The 27,745-nt window shown below is 43.0% G+C and overlaps 4 protein-coding genes across 4 annotated transcripts; 2 read left to right on the forward strand and 2 right to left on the reverse strand.

Moving 5' to 3' along the window:
- Nucleotides 1–355: 355 nt before the first annotated feature.
- LOC308133162 (C-reactive protein-like) lies at nt 356–1,214 on the reverse strand (the record flags this gene model as incomplete). Its single annotated transcript, XM_080500463.1, has 3 exons — nt 356–866; nt 944–976; nt 1,198–1,214. 3 exons carry the CDS (start codon nt 1,212–1,214, stop codon nt 356–358), a joined length of 561 nt encoding a protein of 186 aa, XP_080356589.1.
- A 798-nt stretch (nt 1,215–2,012) lies between these two features.
- Nucleotides 2,013–6,695, forward strand: LOC308133708 (26S proteasome non-ATPase regulatory subunit 4-like). Its single transcript, XM_080501194.1, has 10 exons — nt 2,013–2,047; nt 3,128–3,268; nt 3,359–3,473; nt 3,937–4,023; nt 4,455–4,523; nt 4,637–4,852; nt 5,153–5,261; nt 5,363–5,500; nt 6,087–6,136; nt 6,229–6,695. The coding sequence occupies exons 1-10, from the start codon at nt 2,022–2,024 to the stop codon at nt 6,397–6,399; spliced, it is 1,122 nt and encodes a 373-aa protein (XP_080357320.1). The 5' UTR covers nt 2,013–2,021; the 3' UTR covers nt 6,400–6,695.
- A 637-nt stretch (nt 6,696–7,332) lies between these two features.
- znf687a (zinc finger protein 687a) lies at nt 7,333–16,545 on the forward strand. The gene is made up of 11 exons (XM_080500464.1): nt 7,333–7,368; nt 8,248–10,216; nt 10,417–10,678; nt 11,339–11,514; nt 11,622–11,806; nt 11,913–12,089; nt 12,177–12,339; nt 12,463–12,672; nt 12,769–12,881; nt 13,010–13,112; nt 13,724–16,545. Exons 2-11 carry the CDS (start codon nt 8,285–8,287, stop codon nt 14,312–14,314), a joined length of 3,912 nt encoding a protein of 1,303 aa, XP_080356590.1. The 5' UTR covers nt 7,333–7,368; nt 8,248–8,284; the 3' UTR covers nt 14,315–16,545.
- Nucleotides 16,546–16,903: 358 nt separating this feature from the next.
- On the reverse strand, nt 16,904–27,646 carry otoa (otoancorin; the record flags this gene model as incomplete). Its single annotated transcript, XM_080500466.1, has 22 exons — nt 16,904–17,426; nt 17,683–17,860; nt 17,973–18,070; nt 18,152–18,288; nt 18,603–18,745; nt 18,818–18,967; nt 19,707–20,004; nt 20,968–21,161; nt 21,592–21,733; nt 22,325–22,374; nt 22,481–22,612; nt 23,063–23,230; nt 23,445–23,651; nt 23,755–23,863; nt 24,061–24,194; nt 24,294–24,412; nt 25,295–25,428; nt 25,521–25,714; nt 25,823–25,885; nt 26,324–26,462; nt 26,678–26,726; nt 27,589–27,646. 22 exons carry the CDS (start codon nt 27,644–27,646, stop codon nt 17,344–17,346), a joined length of 2,979 nt encoding a protein of 992 aa, XP_080356592.1. The 3' UTR covers nt 16,904–17,343.
- Between the last annotated feature and the right edge of the window lie 99 nt (nt 27,647–27,745).

Raw genomic sequence — 27,745 nt, forward strand, 5'->3', positions numbered from 1 at the left:
GTTGTCCTATATGCTTCAATTCCTATATTTTTACTGTGTAAATAAACTGTGTATATGTACATAGGAGTCACGGAAATGCCTTTTCATGCAATATGTGCTGCCTGTCCCTCCTGCCATGTTTCAGTCATGTGGTGGTGATGTTTTCATCTCTGATTTTAAATGATTAAACATATTTTCTAAATCTTGGTTGTGGTCATGTTTTGTTTCTCGGCTGTGTGACCAGCGGACAATGAATAATACATCTTTAACATGCTTTGTCAAATAGATTTATTCCTCTCCACAGAGTATGAGCGAGGTTACACAGATGTTGGAGTACATGCAGGGATCAGAGGACATTTCACTATTGGAAATCTTGTTATATAACTGCGGTCTCCTCTTCTACGAACACCTTCCCCATGATTTCATATTCCAGAGCTCTCCAGTTGAACACGTTTCCTGGTTTAAAGTTCTGGCCACCGGCAAAGCGTTTGATCTCGGAAGGAAGAATAACGTGGTCCCACATGTGGATGTCTGAGATCATACCAATAAAAGACTGCTTCTTATCAAAACCCCCGCCATAACTGTCCTGTTCTTGACCGATCATGGTGATGGGATCTCCAGTAATGGATCGAGTGTCAACGAATCTTCTAACACTTGGTTTACCATCCACCCACAATTGAGCTACCCCGTTATTGCTGTTCCAAGTAGCACAGATGTTGTGCCAGGTGTTTACGGGAAATGACAATGACCGAAAGTATATACTTGTGCTCGTGATGGCCATTTCAATGGTGTCGCTGTCTTCTGGCTTGAACAGCAGAAACGCGTTGCTGTGCGATGGCGTGGACAAAGAGAAGAGTCCGTACATCCTGGTGAGATCTGTGAGGAATCTGAACACAAGTGGCATGTGAGATAAAGGAAGGAAGTCACAGAAGACGATTTCTGCTTCTCACTTATCAATGCTTACTTGAGGCAGACGGTCGCAGAGTCAAAATTGCTCCTTGGGGTCAAAAGTTTCACACGAGCATAATCTGTCTCTTGAGAGAAGACGAGCACTTTGCCCGACAGATCTGCCGAGGTGGAAAATGAAAGCTGTACATTAATCCTCCTGAAAACACTGTTTTCCAGTAGCATGATAATATAACTTGACGATTTGACAACATTTTTCACAGTTAAACTTCAGTAAATTCATGTCTGAAGCTTTGGCTCATCTGCACAGACCTTCTGATTTTGCCCATGTTGCAAAAAGGATGACTGGGATTAACAGTTTCTCCATCTGAGGACAAAACATTGTTTTTTTTTTAAATTTCTGTCACTATAAGAGCAACCAGTTCAATAATACAATAACTTTACGTATCAGTAAAACATCACAATTTTCCCCCTCCCCAATAACAATAATGACAAAAATAAAAGCAATACTTTATATATTGTTATATACATTGCATTAAATTGAATTTAAAAAGCCAATACGCAAATATTACAGTTTCAGCACAATTTTGAAATGAACATAGAAGCTTTACCTTGTACTCTGGCTGTGAACACTCCTGAGAGATACTTTTGGTCAAACCTGCTTTTATTTGTCAATCAAACTATTGATCTGTTTCCTTGAGAGAGGACTTTAGCCTCTTTCACAACAGAAAAGTTAAATAGTACAGGTAGAGGTTGAAACGAGGTGATTTCTTTTTTATTGATCAACAATTTGTATCTGTCTTCACTAGTTGTCTTATATGTGCATTTGAACTATATACTTACTCCCACCTTGTATTGGCATAGAAGAAGGATGATTAGGTCCATTGATAGAGGTCTCTGGTTCAAAGCTGAACCCCACAATAATGCTCTTTTATTCACTGTGGGAAGGAGACGAGATTATCCAGAGTAAAGCCCTGGAAAGGTTGAGCAAATCATGGGAAATGATTTTAAAGCTATATTTATAATAAGTTTGTTCCACAGGTGAGAAGTAAAAGCCGTTGTCAGTTGTCAGCAGAGATCAAGACTTCATTACCCACAAAGCCTCAGTGATGACGTAGAAACCTACCGACTTCAAGATGGGGCTTGAAAGTACTATGGTCTGGTAAGGAACTTTAAATGTGTTTAAAGTTGAATAGCCACTCGTTCGTCTTGTTCACACTGAGCGGTCCGTTCAGTAAACAAAATATGCTTCTGCTACTGCTCTCGGGAGCAACATGGTGCGGTTGTTAGCGTTGTTTCGGTCACGTTTTGGAGCTTCTCCCTGAGTCACTGTCTAACCTGCCGTTAGCCAGAAGGAGCTAGAAAGCTAACGTGCTCTGTTCCGAACATTTTTAGACACAGTGGGGCTATTTAACGACTTTTATGATTGAACATGACTTTAAGCCGTGTTGCCTTGCTTTTTATTCCCCTGAGGCCAAATCTGTTAGTTAAGTGAGCAAATAATAACAGCTTTATAACGTGTTAGCATCAGCTAGCTAACAGAACCTGAGCCTGCTGTCATTGTGTTTTGCTGGAAGATCTTTCAGAGGTTCTCTTCACAACACCGTTTATTGTGAACAAATTCTATATTAAAATGTTGCATGCATTGGGCAAACACCTTCAAGTCATCGATCTTCTTCAAAGGGACGTGTTTTTCTACTTTTTTTACATTTTGTCGTTGAATACATTGTCATATGCAAAGATACTTATCATCCAAACCTAATATTTACAATTTAAGCTTCAAATTCGTATGTTTTGACAAATCGACTTATGTGATAACAGTACATTTAATCAAACCTCAGTCCATCCATATTCTTTACCGCTTCATCCTGTTCAACTCTCCCCCCAAATGTTTTTTGATGAACCATCATCTGTTTCAATAACAAAAACCTTACGTATAATGAAAACATGTGCTGTGTTGTGTTGTGTTTGTAGTTGGCGCTAACTATTGTTTAAATAAAACATTTTTGGAGTAATAATTCATTGGCATTGTAAGTGTCATAAAGTTTTCTCCTAAATGGTGAGTCACATTTACAAAACTGCTATTGTTGTTAACTCGATAAATAATCAATCATTTATTATTAATTGGCTTCTCTCTGACAATTTCCTCTACTAAACAATGATGTGTATATTTTTGGTTTAACATTTACAATAATTTCCCAAGAACTAGCATGTATTTACACTGCTGCTCTTTTCCTCATAGTGTGGATAACAGTGAGTACATGCGAAATGGAGACTTCTTACCCACCAGACTTCAGGCCCAGCAGGATGCTGTCAATATCGTTTGCCACTCCAAGACCCGAAGCAACCCTGAGAATAACGTTGGCCTCATTACCATGGCCAAGTAAGTGACTAGCCCTTCAGTTAATGTATTGATATTTGAAATATGATCATTATATAATAAAAAAAAAAAATATGCATGTGATTCTTGTAGCAACTGCGAGGTGCTGACCACACTGACTCCTGACACCGGGAGGATACTGTCCAAGCTGCATGCTGTGCAGCCTCGAGGAAACATTAGCTTCTGCACCGGCATCAGGGTGGCACATGTAAGTCTCTGAAGACACGGAACCTCAGGTTGTTCCCATTGGTCTGCAAACATGTTACCTTGCATGGCAGCCATTGTTTGTGAATCTGAGCAAGTGGGGGAACGAGGCAATTCATTTAAAATGAACAGAGATCACTGAACCATTAAAACATGCTACAAAACTAATGTTTATTTACTTATTTTTCATAACTGGGAATAGCGGCTTTAACCAGTAATATTAACCTTAACTAGGTTAAGATGAGTCTCCGTGAGAAAACATTATACAACTACTCGTGGCTGACTGATGTGTAATTTAGTAATCCTTTATGTGAATGATTCCGTTTTTATTTTATTTTGATAGAATGTCTGTGGTAAGCAAATCCTGTGTTTAGTGCCCTTGATTGTCTTCTCACATATACAAAAAAAAAACAAGCATAAAAACAATTTAATAATTCCTCTGGTCTGTTTTTGTCTCCTCTTTGTAGTTAGCACTGAAGCACAGACAGGGGAAAAACCACAAGATGCGCATAATTGCGTTTGTTGGCAGCCCAGTGGAGGACAACGAGAAGGAGGTGAGCACAGTTTTGACGATTGTGGATTGATGTAACACTCTGTTGTGAGATACAGTATAAGGAAGAAAAAGAAAAACCTTCCAAGTTTTATTTGACCGCTTTCTCAGCAAACATGAAGTGACAGTAGAAATATACAGTCAAATGTATTTTGTACTATCAATGTAATCTGTAGCCACTTTCTCAAATGCAATTTCAACTTGAGCTTTTGCAATATTTGTATGTAAATAATCAAAATGTGGAGTCAGCACAGTTGACTCAGTTGACCTTATTTTCTGTGCTGAAACATCTGGGTCACACTGCAGGGAAGACATTTTATTTCTCCAGCTCATACAAAAAGTCACGTTTTAATTTCATTTTTATTGTTAAAATATGTCTCTGGGGTTGATGCAGATATACATTTGTATAAATAAAGTCATCTTATTTTCTTGCAGCTGGTCAAAATGGCAAAGCGTTTGAAGAAAGAAAAGGTCAACGTGGACGTCATTAACTTCGGAGAGGAGGTATCTTTACACGGACGTTTCAGACCCAGTGAATGTCTATTGGCGATGTTTGTACTCTGCGTATGGTTTTGTCTCGATCTCAGGCAGACTCTGGTTGTGGTTGTCATCTTCAGGAGTCAAACACAGAGAAGCTGACAGCCTTCATTAACACACTCAATGGGAAAGAAGGCGCAGGTTCCCACCTGGTCACTGTTCCTCCAGGACCAAGTCTGGCTGACGCTCTGCTGTCGTCACCCATCCTGGCCGGGGAGGGCGGGGCAGTGCTGGGCCTGGGCGCCAGTGACTTCGAGTTTGGAGTGGATCCAAGTGCAGATCCAGAGCTGGCCTTGGTAAGACGGGGCTCAGAAAGAAAGGAGGATCTCCAGTACAGTAACACACGCTCACAACCACATCTATTAGGGTCAACAGTTGGCTCATGGTTCTATATAAATTATTAGAAATAGATCATTGTAATGTGTTTTGATTGTGTTCTTTCTTCACCTGATACCTCTGTGGAATTGCATTGAACTGTCAATATCTGGACCAGTTCTGCTCTTTCTCTGCTATTTTTATCCACTAATTATAGGATAAATGTTTGTTTTTTTAAGCACAGCTTAATTCTAATCTTTGATGTTTGTTCTTGTCTTGAGGCTCTGCGTGTGTCGATGGAGGAGCAGAGGCAGCGGCAGGAGGATGAAGCTCGCAGAGCTGCTGTTGCGTCAGCTGCTGAAGCCGGCATTCCCTCCCCTGTTGCAGATGGTAAAAAGATCCCCGCAAAGTTTGTTTATTTAGCATGATGGGTTGCTTTGTGTCGACATCATATATTTATAGATGTATATTTATTTTTTTCCCTGCCACAGAGTCTGAGGATGCCCTTTTGAAGATGTCTGTTCCACATACAGAGTCGGTCACACCGGCTCTTCCAGACTTCAGCCGTATGACAGAGGATGAACAGATTGCCTATGCTCTGCAGATGTCCATGCAGGGATCAGGAGCAGGTTCAGACATTGATTTTTTGATGATTTTAAGTGAAATTTATGCTGCTCAGTCACTATTTGCCTTTTTTCCCTTTTATTTTCTTTGATTGCTCTTATATCTCTCATCTAGTTGTATTAATCCTGCTTTTCGCACACATATCGACGAGGTATTCACAAATGACCATGAAGTAGTTTCTATTTTCACAAAGTGTGGATTTGAAGGAAACTCAAATTTATAGTCACCAATATTGCAGTGAAGTCAGCTGTTAATAAAAATGTCTTTACGTTACGGTACTTGTATGTGAAGCTAATTTAGTCAGTCTTTACTTGCATATCTTGGAAAACATCAGCTTGGAATTATAGCATTTGTGTTATCTGCTACAGTTGTTTCCTGTCTGTAGAGCATGTTTACGACCGAGATGACTGACACCTTAGTGACTTTTTGAAACGGGCGTAAATCTGACAGTGAACCTTTGAATAATCTTTGGTTTAAAAAAGGAAATATCCTGTAACACACTTTTTCAAGATCAGGTTTTTGGAGTTCACTGGATGTGCATTTTTCAGCCAAGACTTGCTCTTCACGAGGAATATTTCTCTCTGTCTGCAGAGTTTGGCGCTGAGGACATGGACACAGGTGCTGACTCCAGTGAGGCTAAGGTAAACGTCCTGTTACTGCATCAAATCTAAATATTTTATTTTTCGGAAACAATGGAAAGATTAATCGGATAATTTAACTTCCCTGTGTTTAGGATGAAGAAGACTACGATGTCATGCAAGATCCAGAGTTCCTTCAGAGTGTTTTAGAAAACCTTCCTGGAGTCGACCCCAACAATGAGGCCATTCGTAATGCCATGGGCTCTCTGGCTTCCCAGACGGGCTCCAAACCAGATGCCAAGAAGGACGAGGAGAAAAAGAAATGAAGAGCAGAGTTTAGGATACTGCAAGATAAACCGAAAGACCAGAGAATTGCACTGCATGTGTTATTCACTGTCACAAAATCTCTATCCCCATTACAGGGTTGATTTTGTTTTTTTGTGTTTTTTTACTTCATTGATGTAGCTGTGCAAACTGTAAACATTTGCCTTCTATGGTGTTTGGGGCCTGTTATGATTCTCACTTTTTTGTGTGTCAAGCACACAGGCTTGATTTTGAATAATTTGTATCGTAACGGCAAAATGACGCGGGCAGATTTCCTCAATAAATCTGTAGAATATAAGGACGTGCTTTATTCGATTAATTTATTTGAGTGAATGAATGGTTTATATATCAATGCTTGGACAATACAAACACATTAAATGATCAAGAAAATGAATAAACAGATGCCAGTGGCTTCATTATGCCTGTCCTATAAATTCTATAATTAACCTAGAATATGTGCAACTTGCAAACAAATCTAAAACATCAAAAAACTAAATGTAAAGAACAGAACTTTACTACAAATTAATGAAATACCCTTTTTCTCTTCAGTCTGAACTGTAACCCTTAATTATTCTGTATTTTGCTAGGTTTTAAGTTAACAGTGAACTATTTCATTGTGGTTATATGTTTGATTGGATATATCTCCATAAAAATGTATACGCCCAGGTTGGTGTTATGGCCACATGAATTATAAAGTTACTTGGAACTGTGTACTGGGTTTATTTTTGTAAAATGTGTCAAAAGAAAGTTTGATTAAAGCCCTTTGCTTCTTAATTCTGAAGCTTCTTTGTGATTGAAGACGATCACAGAGAGCAGTGGGTGTTTTAAGCAGAATTTTGACAGAATGGAGCTTCGGGTAGTTTTGAGTATGTAAACATGCGGTAGGCTCTCCGTCGCACAAACTAGTGACGTAAATCATCTGCGACGGACGAGAAAGTCAGGAACCAACTTCGACAACTTCTCTGCATCAGGTACGAAGATTAATAACGCTTTCTCCACGTTCCACCAACACAGCATGCATTAAACACGATGTGTTTGGACTGCCTTTGCTGCGGGTGTAATGTCGATGTGACTGTACATTTTGGCTTATTTCGATTTCAGCTTTTCGAGGCCGGTTAGCAGCGAGGTGCTAACGTGGCTAGCTGTTAGCAGCAGCAGCGCCCACTTGTTGCAACGTCAATTAAGTTTCACAGCAAACTTTTCAAACTTTCCGTGTTTTCTCAAACACGCCTGTCATTCCCCAGAACGCCAAATAAAGAGCATTTACTCATGCAAACTGTTTTTTTGTTTTGCTTTTTTGTTTCACATGTTTAGGAATTAAGCATTTTGGTGGACATTTATTCTTCCCTTCCACGATTCTCTCACCCCACATGTCTGCACGCTGCACCCAAAAGGAATCCTACACAGGAGGAATATGCAAACCTCATACAAAAAGTCCCCCAGCTCAGAGTCGAACTCAAATTGTAAAATGACTGTTCACCGTTATTACGCTAATCTTTCTTCCTGTTTGTTGTTGTGCACGTCTGTAAAATGGTTATCATTTTTCACGCCACATTTTTCTTTGGTAACTAACAGTCGATCCCTGCTATGGACTTAAAATGTTCTATTATTCGCTTGTATATTTGTGTTTTCCAATTCCTTTGGTAGGTTGTTGCTATTAGTGTCAACTCATTTACAAGCTCTTAGTTTTTATGGTTATCAATTCACACATGTATACATTTACAGAAACGATTTAACAGTGATACAGTGATTTTTTTTTAAATGCTGACAATGAAGGATGTTGAATGTCTTCTTTAATGGTGTGCTTTGTTTTCAACATAAAAATTGACTTGGTTCTTTGTCATCCATAGTCCACTGCCAGTGTATGTGTCCGGCCTACTACTGGCCATGGGGGACATGAAGACCCCCGACTTTGACGATCTGCTGGCAGCATTCGACAGTCCTGACATTGATGCCAAAGAAGCTATTCAGTCAGGTCCTGAGGAAGAACGGGATCAATTGGGGACTAATGTTGGTCGGCGACGGAGCGGCTCTCCACCCGGCTTTCCCCCCGCTGCCCCGCACAGTGAACCGCCTGTTGTCAGCGTTATTGTGAAGAACACAGTGCGATCAGAGTCTGTTGAAGAGGAGGACAAATCTGTCAGGGATAAAGCAGACAATCCTGCCAGCAGTGCCGTAGTCTCTCGGGTCAGGGTCAAGTTGGATGACCTCACCGCACAGATTACTCCCAAACTGTCTTCTGCCGCTGGATTGGAGCCACAGCTTTCCAATGGCATTGAGGAACCTGTTGCCAGTCATCAGCAGCAGTCCAGCACAGAGTGCTGGTCCAGGTCTTTACCTTTGAGGCCAGTGCTGAATGACAAACCGGATGAAAGTCATACAGGAGCTGAACCTGGATCCGATCAGCACACAGCAGATGTCATAAATAGTTTCAGGCCCCTCCTCTACCCCGAGCCGTTGAGCACTGCTGGGTCTACCTCGCCACCTCCTTCTTCCCCACCGCCTGTCAGCTCCCGCACCTCCTCTCCTCGTAAGGATGAACCCCATTTGCAGAGTAATCCATCATCCCCTCTTCCTCAAAACAAAATCACAGAAACTAACAAACTGGTGGACACAGATGACGACTCGGACACAGATTTAGAAGGGCCACTGGTGATCCAGGAAAGCCCTGAATCCTCGCCACCCACATTCAAACGCAGAGGTAAATTACACTCTGATCTCCGTGTGTCTCCTTGCACCACTTCCAGTCCTCCTCCTCCTCCCCCTCCTCCTCCTCCGAAACTTACTTTTTCCATGGCCCCTGTAATATCTAAAAGCAGCCATCAGGATGATGGTCCACCAGCCTCCAGTAAGTCTCCCCTCTCAGCTGGTGAGACACAAAGCTCCCCAGAGCATCTCCCTTCTGTCAGTACACACTCTGCTCCGGTCCAGGAGGATGAATATCCGGACCGTATAATTGAAGAGAGAGACTCACCAGAAAGCCCCCCGCCCTATGAGACGGGTCTTATTGTCACCAGTAGAAGCAGCTGCTCCGCCTCGGACCAAACACCAGGTGAAAATGTGAACTGCAAAGAAGTCGATCAACAGGAGGAGCCGATGGAAACCAGCCAGGGAGGTCATCCAGGTGGCGTCGAGTCGAGTGAAAAGGTGTCTGAAGATGGAGAAAATTTAAACGAGCTGAACTGTGACGCTGACTCGGAAGACGCTGCGTCCACCGATGTCGCCAACGCGGGTTCAACTCCGTTGCACCCGATCAAAGTGAGAATCAAAGTGCCGACGAGCAACGGCTCGAGGAGGGGCGGCGCATCTAAAAGAGGCGGAAGAGCCACTTCCAAAAGTGTGGACGGTTCGAAACGTTCGCCGAGAAGTCGTAACGCAAGAGCCAAAAAGGAGTTGGTGCAGCAGTCGGCAGTAGCTTTGCTCCAGGACGCCTGTGCGGCGACGCTTCAAAATGCCGTCAAGGAGAGAACCTCGGCGGAAAGAAAACCAAAGGTTTCCCCGACAGCCGTGAACATCACAAAGAGCACCACCCTGCCCTCTGTCTCCTCCAGCAGAGGGGCCGTCAGCCTGCGGAGCCTGGGGCAGAAAACTCTCAACAGTGGAATGACCCTGCCTGCGCCTTTCCCTCTGCTCCCTCCGCAGACCAACAGCAGGCCAGCGTCCATAGTCAACAACACTGGGGCCATCATATCCAAGAGTCAGACCAACCTGGTAGAAGCCTTCAACAAAATCCTCAACAACAAGAACCTGTTGCCCAGTTATAAACCTGACCTGAGCGTCCCTCTTCCAGCCGAGTGGGGCATTCCTCTGCCTGCACAGGTAAACTGCTCCTGCCTTTCTCGCGGAAACAAGTCGTGGATTTAGTTGAAGGCTAAAAGTAACCGTTCTGTCCATTCACTACCTGTGTTTTGTTTGTTTGATGGCTTCTTGTCAGGCTCTGCAGCAACGCTATTATTTATCATTCGGTGTCCCAATTCTCTGTCCATATCTGAGACAAAGCCCGTCCGCTTCCCCTGCAGGGTTACCGTTGCTTGGAGTGCGGCGACGCCTTCGCCCTGGAGCGGAGTTTGGCCCAGCACTACGATCGGCGCTCGTTGAGAATCGAAGTGACCTGCAACCACTGCACCAAACGCCTGGCCTTTTTCAATAAGTGCAGCCTGCTTTTACATGCCAGAGAGCACAAGGAAAAAGGGCTGATCATGCAGTGCTCACATCTGGTCATGAAGCCGGTCCCTGTGGAGCAGATGATCAGCCAGCAGGAGCCAGCAGCAGCAGCCTCCGGTGAGTCGATGCTGCTTCTGGATGCCTTTGTCTGCTTCCAGTTGGATTACTTTGTATGCATGTTCACAATCATGCCCCTACTCATCCTGTTCTGTGAATTATGTGCACTCTGTTTTAGTCCAACTTTCAGTCACCTTATGGCAGGGCCGATACGCCTCAGTGAGAGTGATGCTGTCCAGCTCCCTCACAGGGAACATTTGATTACTGGGAGTAATCAAATCAGTGTAGTGGTTTGATCTGGTGTGTTTCCATGCACTCCACAAATATGGTAAACGCTACATTTTCAGTTTCAGTCCTGGGATTCCCCTTATTTAACAACGATTAAATTTTTATCTGACATGGCATCCATTTCCACTGAGCCATGTCCTGTTTATTGTCTTTTGTCTCCCGCTCACATTGTGACTCTTGTCACAACTTAAGCAGACATGAAATAACCGATTAATGATTAATACATGCAGATAGACATTAAACTATTAACTGTCACTGTCTGGCAAAGCACATTACATTCGGCTGGTGGCAAAATTACTCTGATAATCTAGTTGCTCCACAAATTGAAACCCTTACACATTCTACAGTTTTGCTGTGAGGGGTCAGTTGGTTAAATAATGATTGCACCATGTCATTTTTCCTTTCTTTTCTAATATTTAAAAATATTTCCAGGCTCCTCAGGCCAGGCCAACCTAAAACCAGTGGGCCAGGGCAATCAAGTTGCACCTATTAAGAAATCGGAGGCGGTGCAATACAACAAGAACAAATGTCCCGAGTGTCAGCTTCATTTCAGCAGCAAGGAGGAGGTGTCTGAGCATTTTCAAGAAATCAAAGCGGCACAGAGCAGTGTAAGTTGCGTGCGTGTGTTTTTCCACCTGACATCCAGAATCACTGTAGGAGGGGGGGAAAAACCCAAAGTTAATTCCTTGTCATCGCTCCTCTTCTCCTCTTCCAGTCGTGTACAGAGTGTTATCCTCCCATGCTGCTCCCCAACAGCTGCAGCGCAGCAGCTCACCAGCGCATCCACCAGGTCTGCGCTCCACACGTCTGCCCAGAGTGCGGCGGCACCTTCAAGCAGCCGGTGTTCCAGACACATTTATCTGACGACTGTTTGCACTTCTCCCGACGCATTGGCTACAGGTGCGACGTCTTCCCGCGTGGCCGTACAGCCTAAAGCGACCCCTGCTGTCGACGCAGTCGCCTTTGCTCCTTTCATCGGTTAAAATAATCTGTGTCTATCCTCCAGATGCTCCAGCTGCCTGGTGGTGTTCGGAGGACTGAACTCTGTGAAGTCTCACATTCAACAGGCTCACTGCGACTTGTTCCACAAGTGCCCCAGCTGCCCCATGGCTTTCAAATCTGCCCCCAGCATCCAGAATCACATCAACGCCCAGCATCCGAACCTCACCGAGAAACAGACTCTGTATGTGCAACACTGGTCGTTTGCACTCACGAGAGCACGATGCTTTGTCTTCAACTAATCAAACCCTTCTTTTCCCTCCCTCCATAGGTTGATTTATAAATGTGTCATGTGTGACACGGTTTTTACACACAAGCCCCTGCTGCACGTCCACTTTGACTCTCATCTCGTCAATCAGAAGGTGCACGTGTTCAAGTGTCCTGAGTGCTCCAAGCTGTTTTCTCAGAGGAATTCCCTGCTGGAACATTCCAAGGTATGTATTGTTTTTTTTTCTTTCTGTTTCCTCTCCTAAAGCAGCTCAATTAGTGTCCAGTAAGTCTTATTTGTACACGTCTGTGTCGCCGTTTGACCGTCGTTTACTCTCACGACTTCTCAGATTCACCGGACTGCCCCTCCGAAGCCGCCTTCACCTCCAGCTGCCGTGAAAACCGAGAGCTCCGACGAAGAATCGACGAACGAAGAGAGCCTGGAGAAAGAGAAGTCCGTAAAGTTTGCTGCACCCTCTGGGTGGACATGTCAGTCTTGCCACTCACGGTTTAGAGCCAGAGAAGACTACGTTAGCCACATGCGGGAAAAGCATGACCAGGTTCGAAAGTTCTCAGATTTATATGTAAACTACATTAAACATTTTTTTCTTTTTTCAAACTTTCAGATGAGCATGCATGTTTTTTGTGTTGTCCAGATTTTGAAGAAATATCCCTGCAACAAATGTGCAAGCTCCTTCTCCAACAACTCCAACATGATGCGTCACATAAGAGACAAACACACAGACATAAGTCAGGGTTTTCACTGTCAGTGAGTATTTTTCTGGTTTATTGTCTGGATTTTGGAGGTTTTCCGAAGATTTGATGTCAATTGGAGCAACTGCGGCTATGCGGCTATGTTACTTTGATCCCAAATACAAAGTACCTCCGTGTGTCTAGGTTTTGCACCGAGGACAAGAAAACGTTCAGCAGCAGAGCGATGCTGGAGAGACACATTCTGCTGAGACACACCGCGGAGGCTGAGAGCCACGACGCCGTGCAGGTGAGCCTCTCCTCTCGGTTACAAAGCTCTGAAGTTGTTAATGACCGTAGGAGCCTCGGTTTAGGCAACTTGTGTTTTGTGTCCTCTTCTCGGGAACCTTCATCCGTTTTACTTGCCATAATGTCGTTTGAGGGGGTTTAGTTTAAAGCTCCTGCCTCTCAAGCTTTTATGGGTCTCACAGGTTTATAACCTCGGTCACTGTGATACACATCTGGATGCAGTCTGCATCAACAAACAGTATATGCTACCTGTGCATTCAGGATATGAATGTGGTCCAGGTTATTATCTCTGTGGGATTCGGTAAAAGTATTTATACTGGAGTGTCGGTGGCGTTGCTGTGATCTTTGTTTCTGCTGCGTGTCCCATCATATTCTAGTAGCCGTCGTTTAATAGCCGTCGGTATCCATCTTGTACATGTTCCTCTACAAATCCCTTTACTGCCTCTACAGTATTTAGCATTAATACATTTCTATCTTGGTGACCCTGCAGCGGAATCCGAAACTGTGAAGGTTGACGTCACTGGCTGAGGTTGATGCAATTTGTGTAACCGTTTGCATTATTTGTTGAATTTAAAAAGCGAGTATGTTGTCTTGATGCTTGGGTGTCGACAGGGAGTCAAAGACGAGGCGGAGACCTCATCGGAGCAGGACGGCGGCGCGGGGACTTGCCGCAAGAAGCGGCGAGAAGCCGGGAAGAAGAAGCTGGATGAGGATTCCACAGAGAAGGGCTCAGCGAAGAAGCAGCGCTCCTCTGCCCCCTTTCCTCCTCCCGACTCGGGCTTCCGCTGCGCCCCCTGCGGTTTCACCACGGAGGAGCAGGCCGCCTTCCTGGAGCACATCGGCCAGCACCGGGGCGCGGAGGGCGCCGCCCTGCAGTGCCTCCAGTGCGGCGCCTGCTTCGCGTCCTCCTCCTCCCTCTCGCGCCACCGTTTCATCACACACAAAGTGAAAGGCGGAATGCCCGACAGCCAGCCACACTCGCCCGGCAACAGCAGGGTCCACAAAGACAAGAGCTCGGTGAACGGGTCGGCGCCGACGTCGCCGTTCAGCCAGGCCTCCGCCAGCCAGGGGAGCGAGGAGGAGGGAGCCCTGGGCTGTAAGGTGTGTGGCAAACACTTTGAAAAGGTAACCGATCTCAACACACACTTCCGAACTCACGGTATGGCGTTCATCAGTGCTAGGAATGCAGGGAAAAATACCTAATCATGAGAAAAAAATGTGGGTGATCTAGAAAGAAGAAAAAAAATCATCGAAGTGTGAATTTTGCACTGATTTTATCCAAAGATTGTTGCTCCGTGAATGCAATGTAACATAGTTAACGACGATTCTCACCTTTCAACATGAGCCTTTGCCCTTTGACACTCAGGATTTAACGCTGCATTTATTTTCTTCACTAGTAAAACTGAGAGACGACATGAGAGCCATCGTGCCCTCAGTGGACGCTTCGGAGGTTTCTCAATTGTGAATAAAGCATCAAAACGGTTGTTCAGTTTGGTATCAGACTGCAGCAGGAGGCTCTTTATCGAGCTCTCATCGCGGGGATAGTGTGTTGACTTGTGAATGCACATTGATGTGTGAATAATGAGATTACTGTGTGCCCACGAGGGCATGTAAATGTCTGTCGGCATTCACACCTCCACTCTTTGAATATTCAAAGTGGATTTTATTGCTTTTCTGCAACACTGTTCAACTTGTTTATCCGCGCTCTCATCGCCGGCTGCCTCTCGTCGTCCTGTTTGCTGTTTAATCTGCACGGTGTATCACAGCGTTAGTCTTCAGAGCACCGGGATTTGAAGCTTAATACTGCCGTGGTTTGAAAACGACAGTTAAACTGAGAGCAAAAAAAAGAAACACAAAAACTGGCATTTCAGACAAATCTTTGTCATTGACGGGTCAATAAAGGTGAGCACGAATCTCATCACGCGCATCCACACAGATTATATTACGTGCACAGATTGTATTACTGACAAATTCTGCATCGTGCATACTAATCTGTTGAAGAAATCCAGATATACACCCACAAATCTCATTACAGACTCAAAAGTATGAATTTATGCACACACAAGTTACATTGCTTGAGTAAAGAGACTTTCCTAACATGTGGAGGACACAAACACCAGTGTGGTGGCCTCATCTGTAGTTTTGTTCAAGTTACAACTCGTCAACTCCTACTGATATTCTCTTGTTGAACTATGAGGATAAAAAAAACCCATCAAAATCACACAAAAACGGATTAAATAAAAGGCAGTTCACAACGATGCCATTAGATAAAGTTTCACTTTTACTCGCTTGTTTTAAATAATGACCTGACTCGCATGATATTTCTTCGTAAGTACAGAGAATTAAACATTTTTTTATGTTGTTGAAGTTGTTGTTTTTTTTTATTTAATAGGTGTGCGTGTGTGTAAAATTGCTTTAGGATGACAAAAAATGACTAGTCACTCCAATCAAACAAATGTAAATCTGAATGTGGGAGAATATTAGTTAGTCTCAACAATCGGTTCACAAAATGTCAGAATAAAGTTCTGTCACGTTTATATTTTATATAATGCCATGTAATTGACATGTTTCACGTCAATAATAATTTAGTATCTAAAAGCTGCACCTTCTGTATCGATGCTGCTCAGTCTTCTGGTTCAGCGGGGACGTGGAGGACGCTCTCGACATCCGTCTGGATTAGATTCTCGGTTTGTGAGGCTGGTGACTGAGATGCTTCTTTACGGTTGAGAAACGTCCCCGTCTTGACCGTTCCACTGCTGCGGACCTTTGGACTCTGTTAAAACCTAATCCTACTGTGACCAGGTCTTGCTGATGGTTGATGCACGGCGTGACAAACGTTTAGTTTCAGGTTTTTTTTTTTTTTTTTTATCCTACTGACTTGTTAACCTGAGTGACGTTTTTTTTCTTTTACCCCACTGTTTTATCGAGAATCATTGGACTACTGTAAAGCCTGATGATACATTTCCTCAAGCACACGTGTTGATTATTGTCAGCCATTTTTCAGGAGCATGTTACTGTTCATTCATTCGTACAGCTCAGACCAGTTCAGAGAGTCGGGTTCCAACCTGCTGTTTCCGTTCCCGTGACGGTCATTCTAAAAACACTGGAAGTTTTGAAATGGGTCCGATGACAGATGTTCAGATTCATCCGCTCAAGTTTAACATTGGATTTTAGGCCTGCAGATATCGGATGTAGTGGATACGTGTTGTGTGTATTCAGTGTTAAACTGGTTAAATACTCATGAATCCATCTTGTGATGGTTAAATTTTAATTCAAGATGTATACATGACTGTGCTGTTGAAAATGGCTGACCCTAATCTCTCATGTACACACTTTATTTATTATGATCAGACTTTTCAAAGCATTTAAATGTTTAAACACCTTGTTAGTGAAATGTTGTTGTTTTTTTTTCTAGTCTGATTTGTTTACTTTCAAAGAGCAAAAAATAATAATAAAAAAAAAACTTTGGTATGCAAACTGTCTTTCTGAGTCTCGCACTAAAATTGACTGCAAATAAAGTGTCCGTACTTTTTCTCAGTGCAGCTGAGAAACTTCAGCATAAATGAGACAACCGTGTGTAAAAAAAAAAAAAAACTTGAGTTGAATTTTTCTCAAAAAGACAAAAACACATTGACTGATGTCAAAAATTAATTTCATTTAGGTGTAACATCTTGGGAATTTACGTCATGATCTCATAATGACCATTTACAATTAATGTTACAATAACACTAAACATACATGAAATATCGATGTTATTTATCCTAATGTCATTGATCAGACGTCGTCTTCAGTCTGTTTGCTCCTCTGCTATTAACCATGTTACTCCACAAACACGTGAATCAGTTTTTGACTGCAACGTCTCCACACCTACTGTTAATGTATTATTCTTTATTGAATCAAATATATAATCTCATCCTGCATTAGTGCAATAGCAAATGACTCCTAAATCATGAAGCCGGTCAAATAGCGTCGTTACACAATCGTCTCAGTGCCGGTAAAATACACTTAAACACAGCATACATCTAACAGAAACGTTGATTAAAACAGGTGCATCTTAACAGAGCATTATGATATAGATGCACTCTATCAAACAAAAAATATCAGCGAGTCATTTAATGTCGTTTGCATCGACGGCATCGTGTGTAGTTGAAAGTGCGTTATGATAATTCTCAGACAGTGAGGCTGTATTAGCGGCAGTGAAGCTCCTGCGGTTGGATTTGATGGTTCTGTTCTTAGAGAAGCAGGAGGCCCATGCAGAGGAAGAGGAAGGGCTTCAGCAGGGCCGAGATCCCCTCCACACTCAGTGATGGCGCTCCTGCACAGACGGGTTGGTGACGGGGAGACACGGCAACATTTCAGTCAGAAGCATTAAAATGAATGAAAACCAGGTTTTTTTTGTTTGTTTCAATCCCCTAATCAGTCAGATTTGAAAGAGATGCCAGTTTCCTTCCCTGAAAGCAGCAGGATTTCCTTGACCTTTACTCGTGGCACGCCAATAAACCAGCAAACACAGTAAATGAAGCCTCCCCCCTTTTCTTTGAAAAGGAATAGATCGCACTGTGCCGTCTCACCTGAGACTTCATCTGAGCTTTGACCAGAGTCCTCGGCGGTTTGTTTCACGCTACTGGACCCAGTGGCGGCCTCGTCGAGCGCCGCGCTCTGGGCGACGCTCAGCGCACCGAGCTGTGCGTCGTTGACGGCGGCGGCATTGTCCGGCCCGAAAGACCTGAGCTGATCCTCAGAGAGCGCCTGGAGGGGAAAGTGGGGACAGAAATATATAACGCGTGTAGTAAAACATTCCACTTCTGATTACTTTTGCGATCACGCCGTCACAGGAAAAAAGTCAGCTGGTGTTACGGACTTTCAAGCTGTCTGGAGGGATTTCTGGGATAACCGCCTCCTCGATGAAGGAGAAGACGGACGGTTCCAGAGAAGCCAGCTCAGATGGCTCCAACCCGGCTGTGGGAGACAGACTGGGTCACACCAGGTCCACTTTACACTGGGGTGTGCTTAATTACTCACAAGAGGAAGTCTACTCACGGATGATGATGCTCAGCTCACTGGTTTGTGCTTCATCCCAAGTGTTTGGGGCTCCGAAAGCATCCGTGGCAGTTCTTTTAATACGCTTCATAATGGCCGAGGCACAGCGGATGCCATCCATGGAGCCCACAGCATCTCTGGGACACAAACACGCGATGGGTGAAAGATCTGATTCCGTTCTGGAAACCGTATCCTCCACAAATCCAATTAACCACTGGATGTGCACTCAGAACTGTTTTGCACCATCAAATTGGAAGGTAGGACGAATAAGCACTGATAACCAGGATGAAAATGTGAAAATGGGCGACGTTGGAAAATTCAGGATTATTGCAAATCTAAATTTCTGAGTAATGTCAGTTGGTATGGCTGCTGGCTACGGACATAAAATCATGTGCGTATAAAAGTCCCGAAGGAGAAAAAACGACATTGGAGCCATGAAATGTGCACAAACTTGAAGGCCTCGGTGTCGAGCTGCTGGATTTCACTGTTGTTCAGACCACAGATGAACCGGTTCAGCGCCACCATCTCCGCAGCGCCGAGTCGCAGCGCCGTCAGGCGGTACCGCTTGGCCACGCCCTTCCACACCGACCTCATCTGTTGAGGTACAAGTTAAGAGTCATTTCGTTACACTGTGGCGGGCACGCCGAGACGTATGCCGCACTTCACCTGTGATTCGGTCCAGGCACATTTGGCGATTTCTTCCAGGGAGTCCAGAGGGAAGGGGAGGGTCTCCAGGTCCACGTCGGAGAAGCCCTGAGTTATACATCCCAGCTGCATGACCTGGCAGTCGGCCATTTGTGACACTGGGCCAAAGGCCTGTAAACGCATATAGATATCGTTATCGATGTATATTTGTCTCATTGGGAATGACTTTTGAAGTTAAATAGAAACTGCATAAGAATAGTCAAGGGAGGAAATGGTGTAACTAAAATAAAACTGCATAGCAACCAATGGCACAATGATGGCTCATTATGTATTACCTGCCAATAAGATAACTTTGGCCATTTAAACTTGAATACAATTAAGAATTAATTATTGCATGATGATATTTTGTAGTGGTGATGATTAAGGTTTTAATGGGAGTCAATGGGAATTTTCTTTTTGTCCTTAATGACTGAAGAATATGGTTTATTATTATGGTGTTGAAATTGAAAACTGATGCTACACAAAAACTAATGATGCATCATCATATTCTGGCTGCTATTTCAAATATCTAAGAAAACAGTAGCCAGCCAACTCAACATTTGTTTTATGGAAAATAATTTAAAAAAAATTATGAAAGAAATGAGCAACATTTAATCAAACTGGCAACTAAAGGTTAAAATCTGAAGTTTTTTTTTTTTAAATAGGAAGTCAATAGACTAACCCTAACCCTACATTTTGATGCTTGAAAGGATGCATGAAATCTTTAACACAACCAAGATTGAAACTATATGAAAAGAAATAACATTTGAAAAGTTCACTTCCTAAAAATAATGAAATATTCCTGAAATATTGTTCGATTTCTACTGATGCTGGAAGGTTACGTGGCACCAGATCACTGCCGTCACTGTACCTCGGTTGCTTTCCTACGAAGCACGGCCAGCTGCTCGGCGCTGAAGTCTGAAGACGAGCCGAGCGTCTCCACAGAGTCCAGGAAGGTTTCCTTGGACATGGTGTCCAGCTGCGAGGGTTTCCAGTAGCTGTTGCTCATTCCTACTTCATCAATCGCCTGCGCAGTGGGTTTGACCAAGTTCTTCTCACCGTTGGAGTCCATGTTGCTGGGGTCAGCTGAGATGTGAAAGAAAAGAGCAAACACAGCATGGAAAGGAAATACAATCGGGACAAAAGTTTCAAACGGAAAACAGCCGTTTCTGCTTCACGGGATCTTTTCACCTGTTGTCTCGGACGAGGGGTCCGTGGCAAGTTCAAACCATTTCTTCCTTATGGCGTTTGAAACACGGCGCCTCTTTGACATCAGGAAATAAAAAACATCCTTCATCCAAGGCTGATATGGAAAAAGACAAGAGGATAATGCTTAAAAAAAATTAATAAATGGAAACACATCCATGAGAATTAAGTCTGTCGGGCATCAACATTCAGTTTTTCTCTTGTTTATTGTGTCCCTCATCTTTCCAGTGTCGTCAGCATAACAAGTTCATCGTCATTAGTGACTAGTTGCTTTTTGAAGTTGACAATGACTAAAAGTTGAATAAGCAGAATTTGATTGACAATATCGAAATGTTTCCAAAGTTATGTGAAAAAAATAATTGTCATTCAAAGAAAGGTGAAATTAAATTAGTCATCAAACTGTCATTAGTTATTGCTGATAATGTGACCCAGAGAAAAAGGCACAGTACTGTGAAATGCAGGAAAACTATACACTGTACACACTTTCTTAGGCAGAGTTGATACGGCATCATCGTCCAACAGAAGAAAAGAACCGATGGTTTCGGCTGTCTCGGCTGACCAGCTTGATGGATCTCTGAAAAAGAGCACAACAGGGTCGTTGCTCAGACTCATAATTCACCTCACGTTGTATTTGACTGTATGAGGAAAGTAGAGTAGCTGAACAAATCCTCTCCATATGGACAGACGGAGATGGACTGAAGCCAGTGTGTTCTATTATATTTATATGTATGTACCGGTATGTCTTTGTGGTTTCCGTAACACTTCCTGAAAATCTCCGCATGAAGAGTGATGGAACATGAGCAATTTTGTCATCTTCTTATGAGAGAAACTACAGAAGTAAACATGAAACATAAAGCCTGAAACAAAATCTAAATGACTGAGTTCACATCCTGTAAGGTCTCTGGTTTAAGAAAGAGACTTTTTACCCAAAGGTCTTCTTGACCAGCTGAATCAGGTCCTTCCAGTGACGTTTGGGGACGTGTTGGCAGTCTGCCATCATTTCCAGAGTGGAGTTGAGGACATCAGGGGCCATGAGGGTCAGTTTGGAAGGTGGCAGCTCACAGACAAGCTCCCCGAGTATGGACACGTCTGTCATCATCAATCCAGACAGATCTGTCCTCTGCAAAGAGACAGTCAACAAACTGTAGATCTGGACATCATGCATACAGATATATCAACTTGATATTGATTGGAACTAGAAAAAAAACAACTAAATGTTAGGTCACAATTACCTCACTTATTGCACTGATAGGTTGACTTACCACCAGATGCACCCTGTAGTTTTTTTTTTGTAATTCACACTTTAACCAGTAATTCTATTAAAATGGTCAACAATCCATTAAAGGTGCACTATGTACATTTTAAGTAATGTCACCACTGTCCTTTAGGTGGCAGTAGTGAGTCTCTGTAACTTCTCTTTGTGTGTGTGTGTGTGTGTGTGTGTGTGTGTGTGTGTGTGTGTGTGTGTGTGTGTGTGTGTGTGTGTGTGTGTGTGTGTGTGTGTGTGTGTGTGTGTGTGTGTGTGTGTGTGTGTGTGTGTGTGTGTGTACTTTGGCCAGGCAGCGCAGAGCTCTGCTGATCAGCGCGGGGCGGGACCAGGCACGCAGAGGTAACATGCTCAGGTTGGCCTCTTCCAGCTTCTCTAGGAAGGTGGGGCACACGGTGTCGGGCAAATCCATCAGCTTTGGAGGCCTGGGACCCAGGAGACGTAAAAACTACTGAGAAAAATATCTTCAAAATGCACAGTGAAGTCGGACAACGAAGGTCCAGGTTGCTTACGGCAGGTGAAGAAAGTATATTGTCGAAATGTTATCCAGCTCCTCTTCAGTGATGGTCTTAAAATAGTCCTTTCTCTCTTTCTCAAGAGCGAGAGACAGATTCCAGGCAACACATCTGACCTAGAAACACATTTTGTGTGTAGATGTTTTATGGTTCAGTTCCGCAACATAACATCACACCGACACTATATATGAAAGAAAACTAAAAGCCCACCTCAGTCTTGGAAACCCACTGTGGCGCCTCGGCCATGGCCTGAGCCAATTCCTTTATGTTTGCCACCTTTTGAATCATCTTACAAGTTAAACCTCCAAGGAGGGATCGCATCTTCCTGCCCGAGAAAATCAAGTGACAGCAACAACATGCATCCAGAAAGAACATTTAAACACGTTAAACACACAATACACAGAATTGTACATGTAAAACATTTGAATTTAATTTTAATGAAGTAAAAATTTTATGAAATTCAGGTTAATCTTGCTTATGTGTCGTGACAAACAAATATACCTGAACTTGACTTGCATCACACCCTTCAGCCTCTTCGCCAGATACGCTGCCTAAGTTAAACATGAAGATTTTTAAGTACGATGTGGCGAGATTGACCAAGATTTTCTATTTTAACTGAAAAATCCTCAGGCCAGAGATCATAATCCTGCATGTTACCTGTGACCGGCACCATGTTTTGTTCTGCATTTGTTCCAGAGAAGTGATGTTTGCTTTCTTCAGAGTGCTGAGAGACAAAGCGCAGGCCAAACGCTGAGGCATCGTCTTGTTCTTCAGGACACCAGGTGGAAACTGCAGGATAAACATTCATAGAGCCAGACCACGGAGCCGTTTATTTTAATTCAGCCAAGTTTTGACACTTCAACACATTTCACACAGAAACTGAAACCTTTATTCATCTTATGATTGATCATTTTAGCCACACTCGTATAAGAACATAGGGACATAAATCAATTTTTCTCAAAATATTACAATATTTCAATGAGATCAAAAGTCCCTTTTTTTTAACATATTAGAAGCTTTATTTATTAAAATGTATTTAACGGTTCAAGCTTCTCAGTCTGTATGCTGTTATTGATTATTAATGATATTCTTCTTTTTTGGGAAATACCATGCCGCTTTTCTAAAGCTATACGTACAACAAATATGTACAATACAAATCACAGGAATTCTCTTTCACCTCTTTATTATATTGATCTACAAATACTCAGAATGAATCCGTTCACTTGTCTTGTGACTCACGTTCAGCAGTATGGCCTTCAGTTGCCCCTTTCTCATTTTCCTGCTGATATTCTTCAGAGCTTCTGTGTCGTTGAAGATCTCAGCCTTCAAGCGCTTGATCACGCAGACCGGCAGAGCTTTTGCAAGTGACTGAACGTCTTTCAGCTCCTTGTATGAGATCTCATCACACTGAAATGAAGCAGAGTGAGATATGGAGGCCACAAATCCTATATGATTTCTGCAAAGGACTCCATGTGGCCCGGTACCAAGACACTTGAAAATGTCTCATAAATTGACTGTAGTATAAATAGTTTGGTAATAACATAGTTTTTATAAATATCTCTTAGGATTTAAAAAAAGAAAACTACAATTCTTTTCATTACGAACAATAAAACAAGCTCACCTTGTCACCCAGCTGTTTTTTAACCAGCATGCACTGCTGGTTTTGTGTCCACTGGAGGCTCTGGTTTTTGAGAACCTCTCGGAGAGTTTTGGGATTGAGGTCAAGGAATTGTTTGGGAGTCAGAAACATTGCGTTCTTGCCCAGGTCCAGCAGGGCTTGAGCGCTGGAGTTCAACCGCATATAGAGGTTGACAAGGCGCTTCTTCAGCTGCAGTCAGGAGAGACAGGAAGCACACAGAGTAATGAAATTTGACAATTCAACTTATAATGTAGGGGGAGAAAAAAAAAAAAGAAACTTTTGTGAGAGTTACATTTTTGGCCTTGGCGTTGTCACAGCGCTCAAGCTGAGCGAGAACTTTTCTGCTGACGTCAGGAGGCAAGGCTGGAAGATCGCTGAGACAACAAGTCAGGGGGCCGAGCCTGCGGGGGTTCAAAACCAAGAACCTCTTGATTATTTCAACCTTTGTTAACATCCAATCAATCCAGGCGAACACGAGTCCTGCAACAAAAACTCTCCCTCACGTTTCGCCGTGCTCATATGCCATCCTCACTCTTCAAAAACGAATTCTATCTTGTTAAATGAAGGTTTGCTGGGTTATTATTTGAAGAATACACACTTATCCAGATGCTTGTGATACTCCTCCCCACTGAAGCAGGCTTGATAAGTCTTGAGAAACCATTTGCACCTCGACGGCATCGTGTCCTTCATGAAGCCCAACAATCCTGAGCTGAAGAAATCACGCATCTGCGACTAGAAGTGAAAGGAACCAAGTGAGACAATAATCAAAAACGTTGTTATACGATGATTGTTTATGGATGCATCTTCCCCTGTTGAATCACATCCAATCACCTTTGCTTTGCAGGATGAATCCACATCACTTGTGGTCATGTGGGACATGAAGCTTCCCATCACAGTCAACACCTCTAAGCTCAGTTGTCTCTGTGGAGCTGTGCACCATTTCTTGTGGCCTGTGATGGAATCAGGATGTTGTGAGACACATCCGAGCTGAATACTGAAGAAACAGAGAACCCGAGGGACTAAACATGTCATCGCGTCGCATGGTGTCAGTCTCAGTGAGGCAACTCCTTTACATGGGATGTAAATGTCGATTGTCACCATGCTCGTGATTTACATGTAAAATATATTCAACGCACACTGTGCACTGACAACTCGTCCACAGACGACTATATAGTGTGTTTTTAGCGCCGTTGATGTGGAAAACAGATGATTTGTTGGCACAAAATAATCAACTTGATTTATGAGTCTAATGCCTTTGTTCTGAAGTTAAAAAAAAATAAAAAATACAATCAATATTTGTTTGATAATTATTTCCCCATATTTCCACATCATAACTCAGATATTGAAGAATGAGTGAGTTAGATAATAAGTTGAGTGAATTTGATATAAAAATTATCTGATTATACACATTATGCCAATATTTTTTGATAATTTTGACTTCAGGATATTTAAATGCAGTTTCCAACTGAGCTTTTAATCAAAAGTAATTCCTAAAAATGTGTTTTACGTGCACTTGTTCAATTTGCTGTTTCACCACACCAAGGCTACGCTTGTCATGTGACCTTCTGAATTTGGGTCCAATGTTTGTGGTTTAAATAAACAAATTGTGGAATTGTGAACGCACTTTGTATCATTTGCATTTCCCCTCACTCATCTCCTCCTGTAGGTGAGACGACCAGCTCAGGACGAGGCAGGAAGGCAAACCATGTGGTTCTTTTAAGAGGCGTGGCTGGCGGCAGCTCTGATTCATCTCCAGGAAATGGCGTCTGAAGTAATGGCTCACGTGTGCATCCGTGGCTACATTGCACTAGACGAAACCCCTTTTTTCTTACTTGAGTTCGGGTCAGACGGAGGTTTCATCGTGCAGTTGAATTTGTTCTGGATGATCTGATTCTTTGCCCACTTTGCCACCCAAGTCTTCTCGCTGTCGGCCATGGAGAAGTACACGTCCTGCAGCATCAACATCCTGGAGCAAGAACCAGTTTGGCGGTTTAAAAAAAAAACGAACCAAACCCAAATAAGTTGGAAACAAAGTCACATAAAGGCTCGGCGGCTCACATTGGTTTCATCCTTTGTTCGTCTAACTCGGTGGGAAGATCCCGTCGTGCAGATGGACTTTCCTCCAACATAGGTTTGGCGGCCCACAGCAGAGCCTCGAAGTCGTTGGAGTCGATGTCGTTCTCACACCGCGCCCTCAGAGACGCCCAGGCCACAGGGGCCATGTATGCACGCATGTAACATGCAGAGGCCTCCTGCAGGGGAACGAGGAAGATTTATTTATAATCACACCACCAGAATTCATGGTTCATGTTATTTTCTGTTAAAAAAAAAAAAAAAAATCTTTGCAGGAATGTACTGACAGTAGTGTTTTTCATCCTCTTGAGGATTGCTGAGAGGTGACGGCACTTCCACAGTTTCTGCTTCTGACGGAAAAACACAAAACAAGAAGCATTTGAAGAGAAACATTAAGATTAGATATTATAGCTTCTGGTGCTGAGTCTGGTTTGTACGGTGACTTCATATATTTCAGATATTGCTTAGAAAGAAAAAAAGTGAGGGCAGGAAGGATACTTTATTGATCCCATTGGGGAAGTTACTTTTCCAATTCACAGGTCAAACCACAGGTGCAGTGGGTTTTCACAGTGAGCAGTCGGGGTCAAAGGGCCGAGCCCAGAAACACACAGTGCTCAGCTGTCAGCAGTGGGATGGGCAATATCGGAAATACAGATTATTATTGATGACAATTGTACTTACTCCCTTTCATGTTGATTTCATTTCCAAAAAATGAAAGGGAATAAATCCCACTGAGAAAAGTGTTCACTCTAGTCTTAACATGTGGTTGTGTGTGAGAGCATTTGCACCATTTTCTCTGGGTCCTTCATGGGGGCCGGACTAACTGGGGCCACGTCGTTTCCCCCAGTGGCAGAATTCAGGAGACGAAGAAAAGGAGGCAGGAGAGTTTCTGTTTGGTTGCCGTCTCTGCCCTCAACCGGCAGGTTACTAAGAAGAACAGCAAGTGTGGTGAGAACAGTTTTTGTCCTTTCCTTTATTGTTCTTCAACTAAAGCTTAAATACAACCTCCCCCCCCCCAACAATCATGTTTGTACCTGCTTCTTCATATTTTGATGAATAAAAAAAGCTTAATTTCACATAATTTTCCCTGACAGCAGCTGTTTTTTTATAACTTAAGACAATTAAAAATAAGACAGATTTACCTTTCAGTGAAGACAGTTTTCAAAAGGGTCATTTGAGGCACGGAGTGTCCTGGAACAGCAGAGTTGGACAAAGACAGAACAAGAGGATTCATGTGAATGTTTGCTCCCTGAGACTCAAATTGCAGAGGTCCATTAGTGTATACACACACACACACACACACACACACACACACACACTGGGGTGTGTGCTTGTTTAGCGTATTCAATCGGTCCAATGGTGCAGAAAAGCAGAAGTCACGATACGGAGCAATTATTTCTCTTTCACAAAGAAGAAAAAAATTGCTTGCTCACCCTTTTCACGGCACTTCATCATCTGATGATAAAAAGCAGACAATACTGTTAGAGATCCAAGACAAGACAGTTTTCTTTTTAAATCGCTGCATTCAAAATGAATGGAAATCACACTCAGATGTCACAATGAAAGGATGGCATCAAGATGCCATCTTGATTTGCTCTGACGCAGTAACAGATACTGAAACTTACACATCTGATCAAATCTCATAAGTTTTCCCTTTATTATGACACCAAGATGATTCAAACACACCTTGTGGTTGCAGAAATATTCTCATTTTGGGTGTGTAATTGTATGTACTGACTGATACAATAGCTGCTTTGTGAGTCGGTCTACACATGCAAATGAAACCCAAAACATACGACCTAGAACATCTCATTCAATACCTGTAAAATAATCGTACAAATCAAACAATAGTTGTTCCTTTCTCAGGACTTCGCTTACCAATTTTTTGACAACGTTCCTGTAGTTTGGTCTGTTTCTTCCCATTGCATCTGAAGGTGTAGCTGGGAATATGAATGAATACCAAAAGACGAAGCGCATGTATTTCATATGTGCACATAAAGAAAGTATAAACTGATGACAGTCAAATGGTTTACGGGTCAGTTTAGTTGCTCACCCAGAACTGCAGCGGCCACGATGAGCAGCAGGAACCACGACTCTCCCTTCAGGGCCATTATGAAGACCTGTGAATCAACTAAATACAAATTCAAAAACATAAATGTGTAAATGTGTCTGCCCGTGATAGAAGAAATCATTTTGTTTTCTGGATCGAG

Source organism: Blennius ocellaris (genome assembly GCF_963422515.1).
Source record: "Blennius ocellaris genome assembly, chromosome: 8".
NCBI lineage: Eukaryota > Metazoa > Chordata > Actinopteri > Blenniiformes > Blenniidae > Blennius > Blennius ocellaris.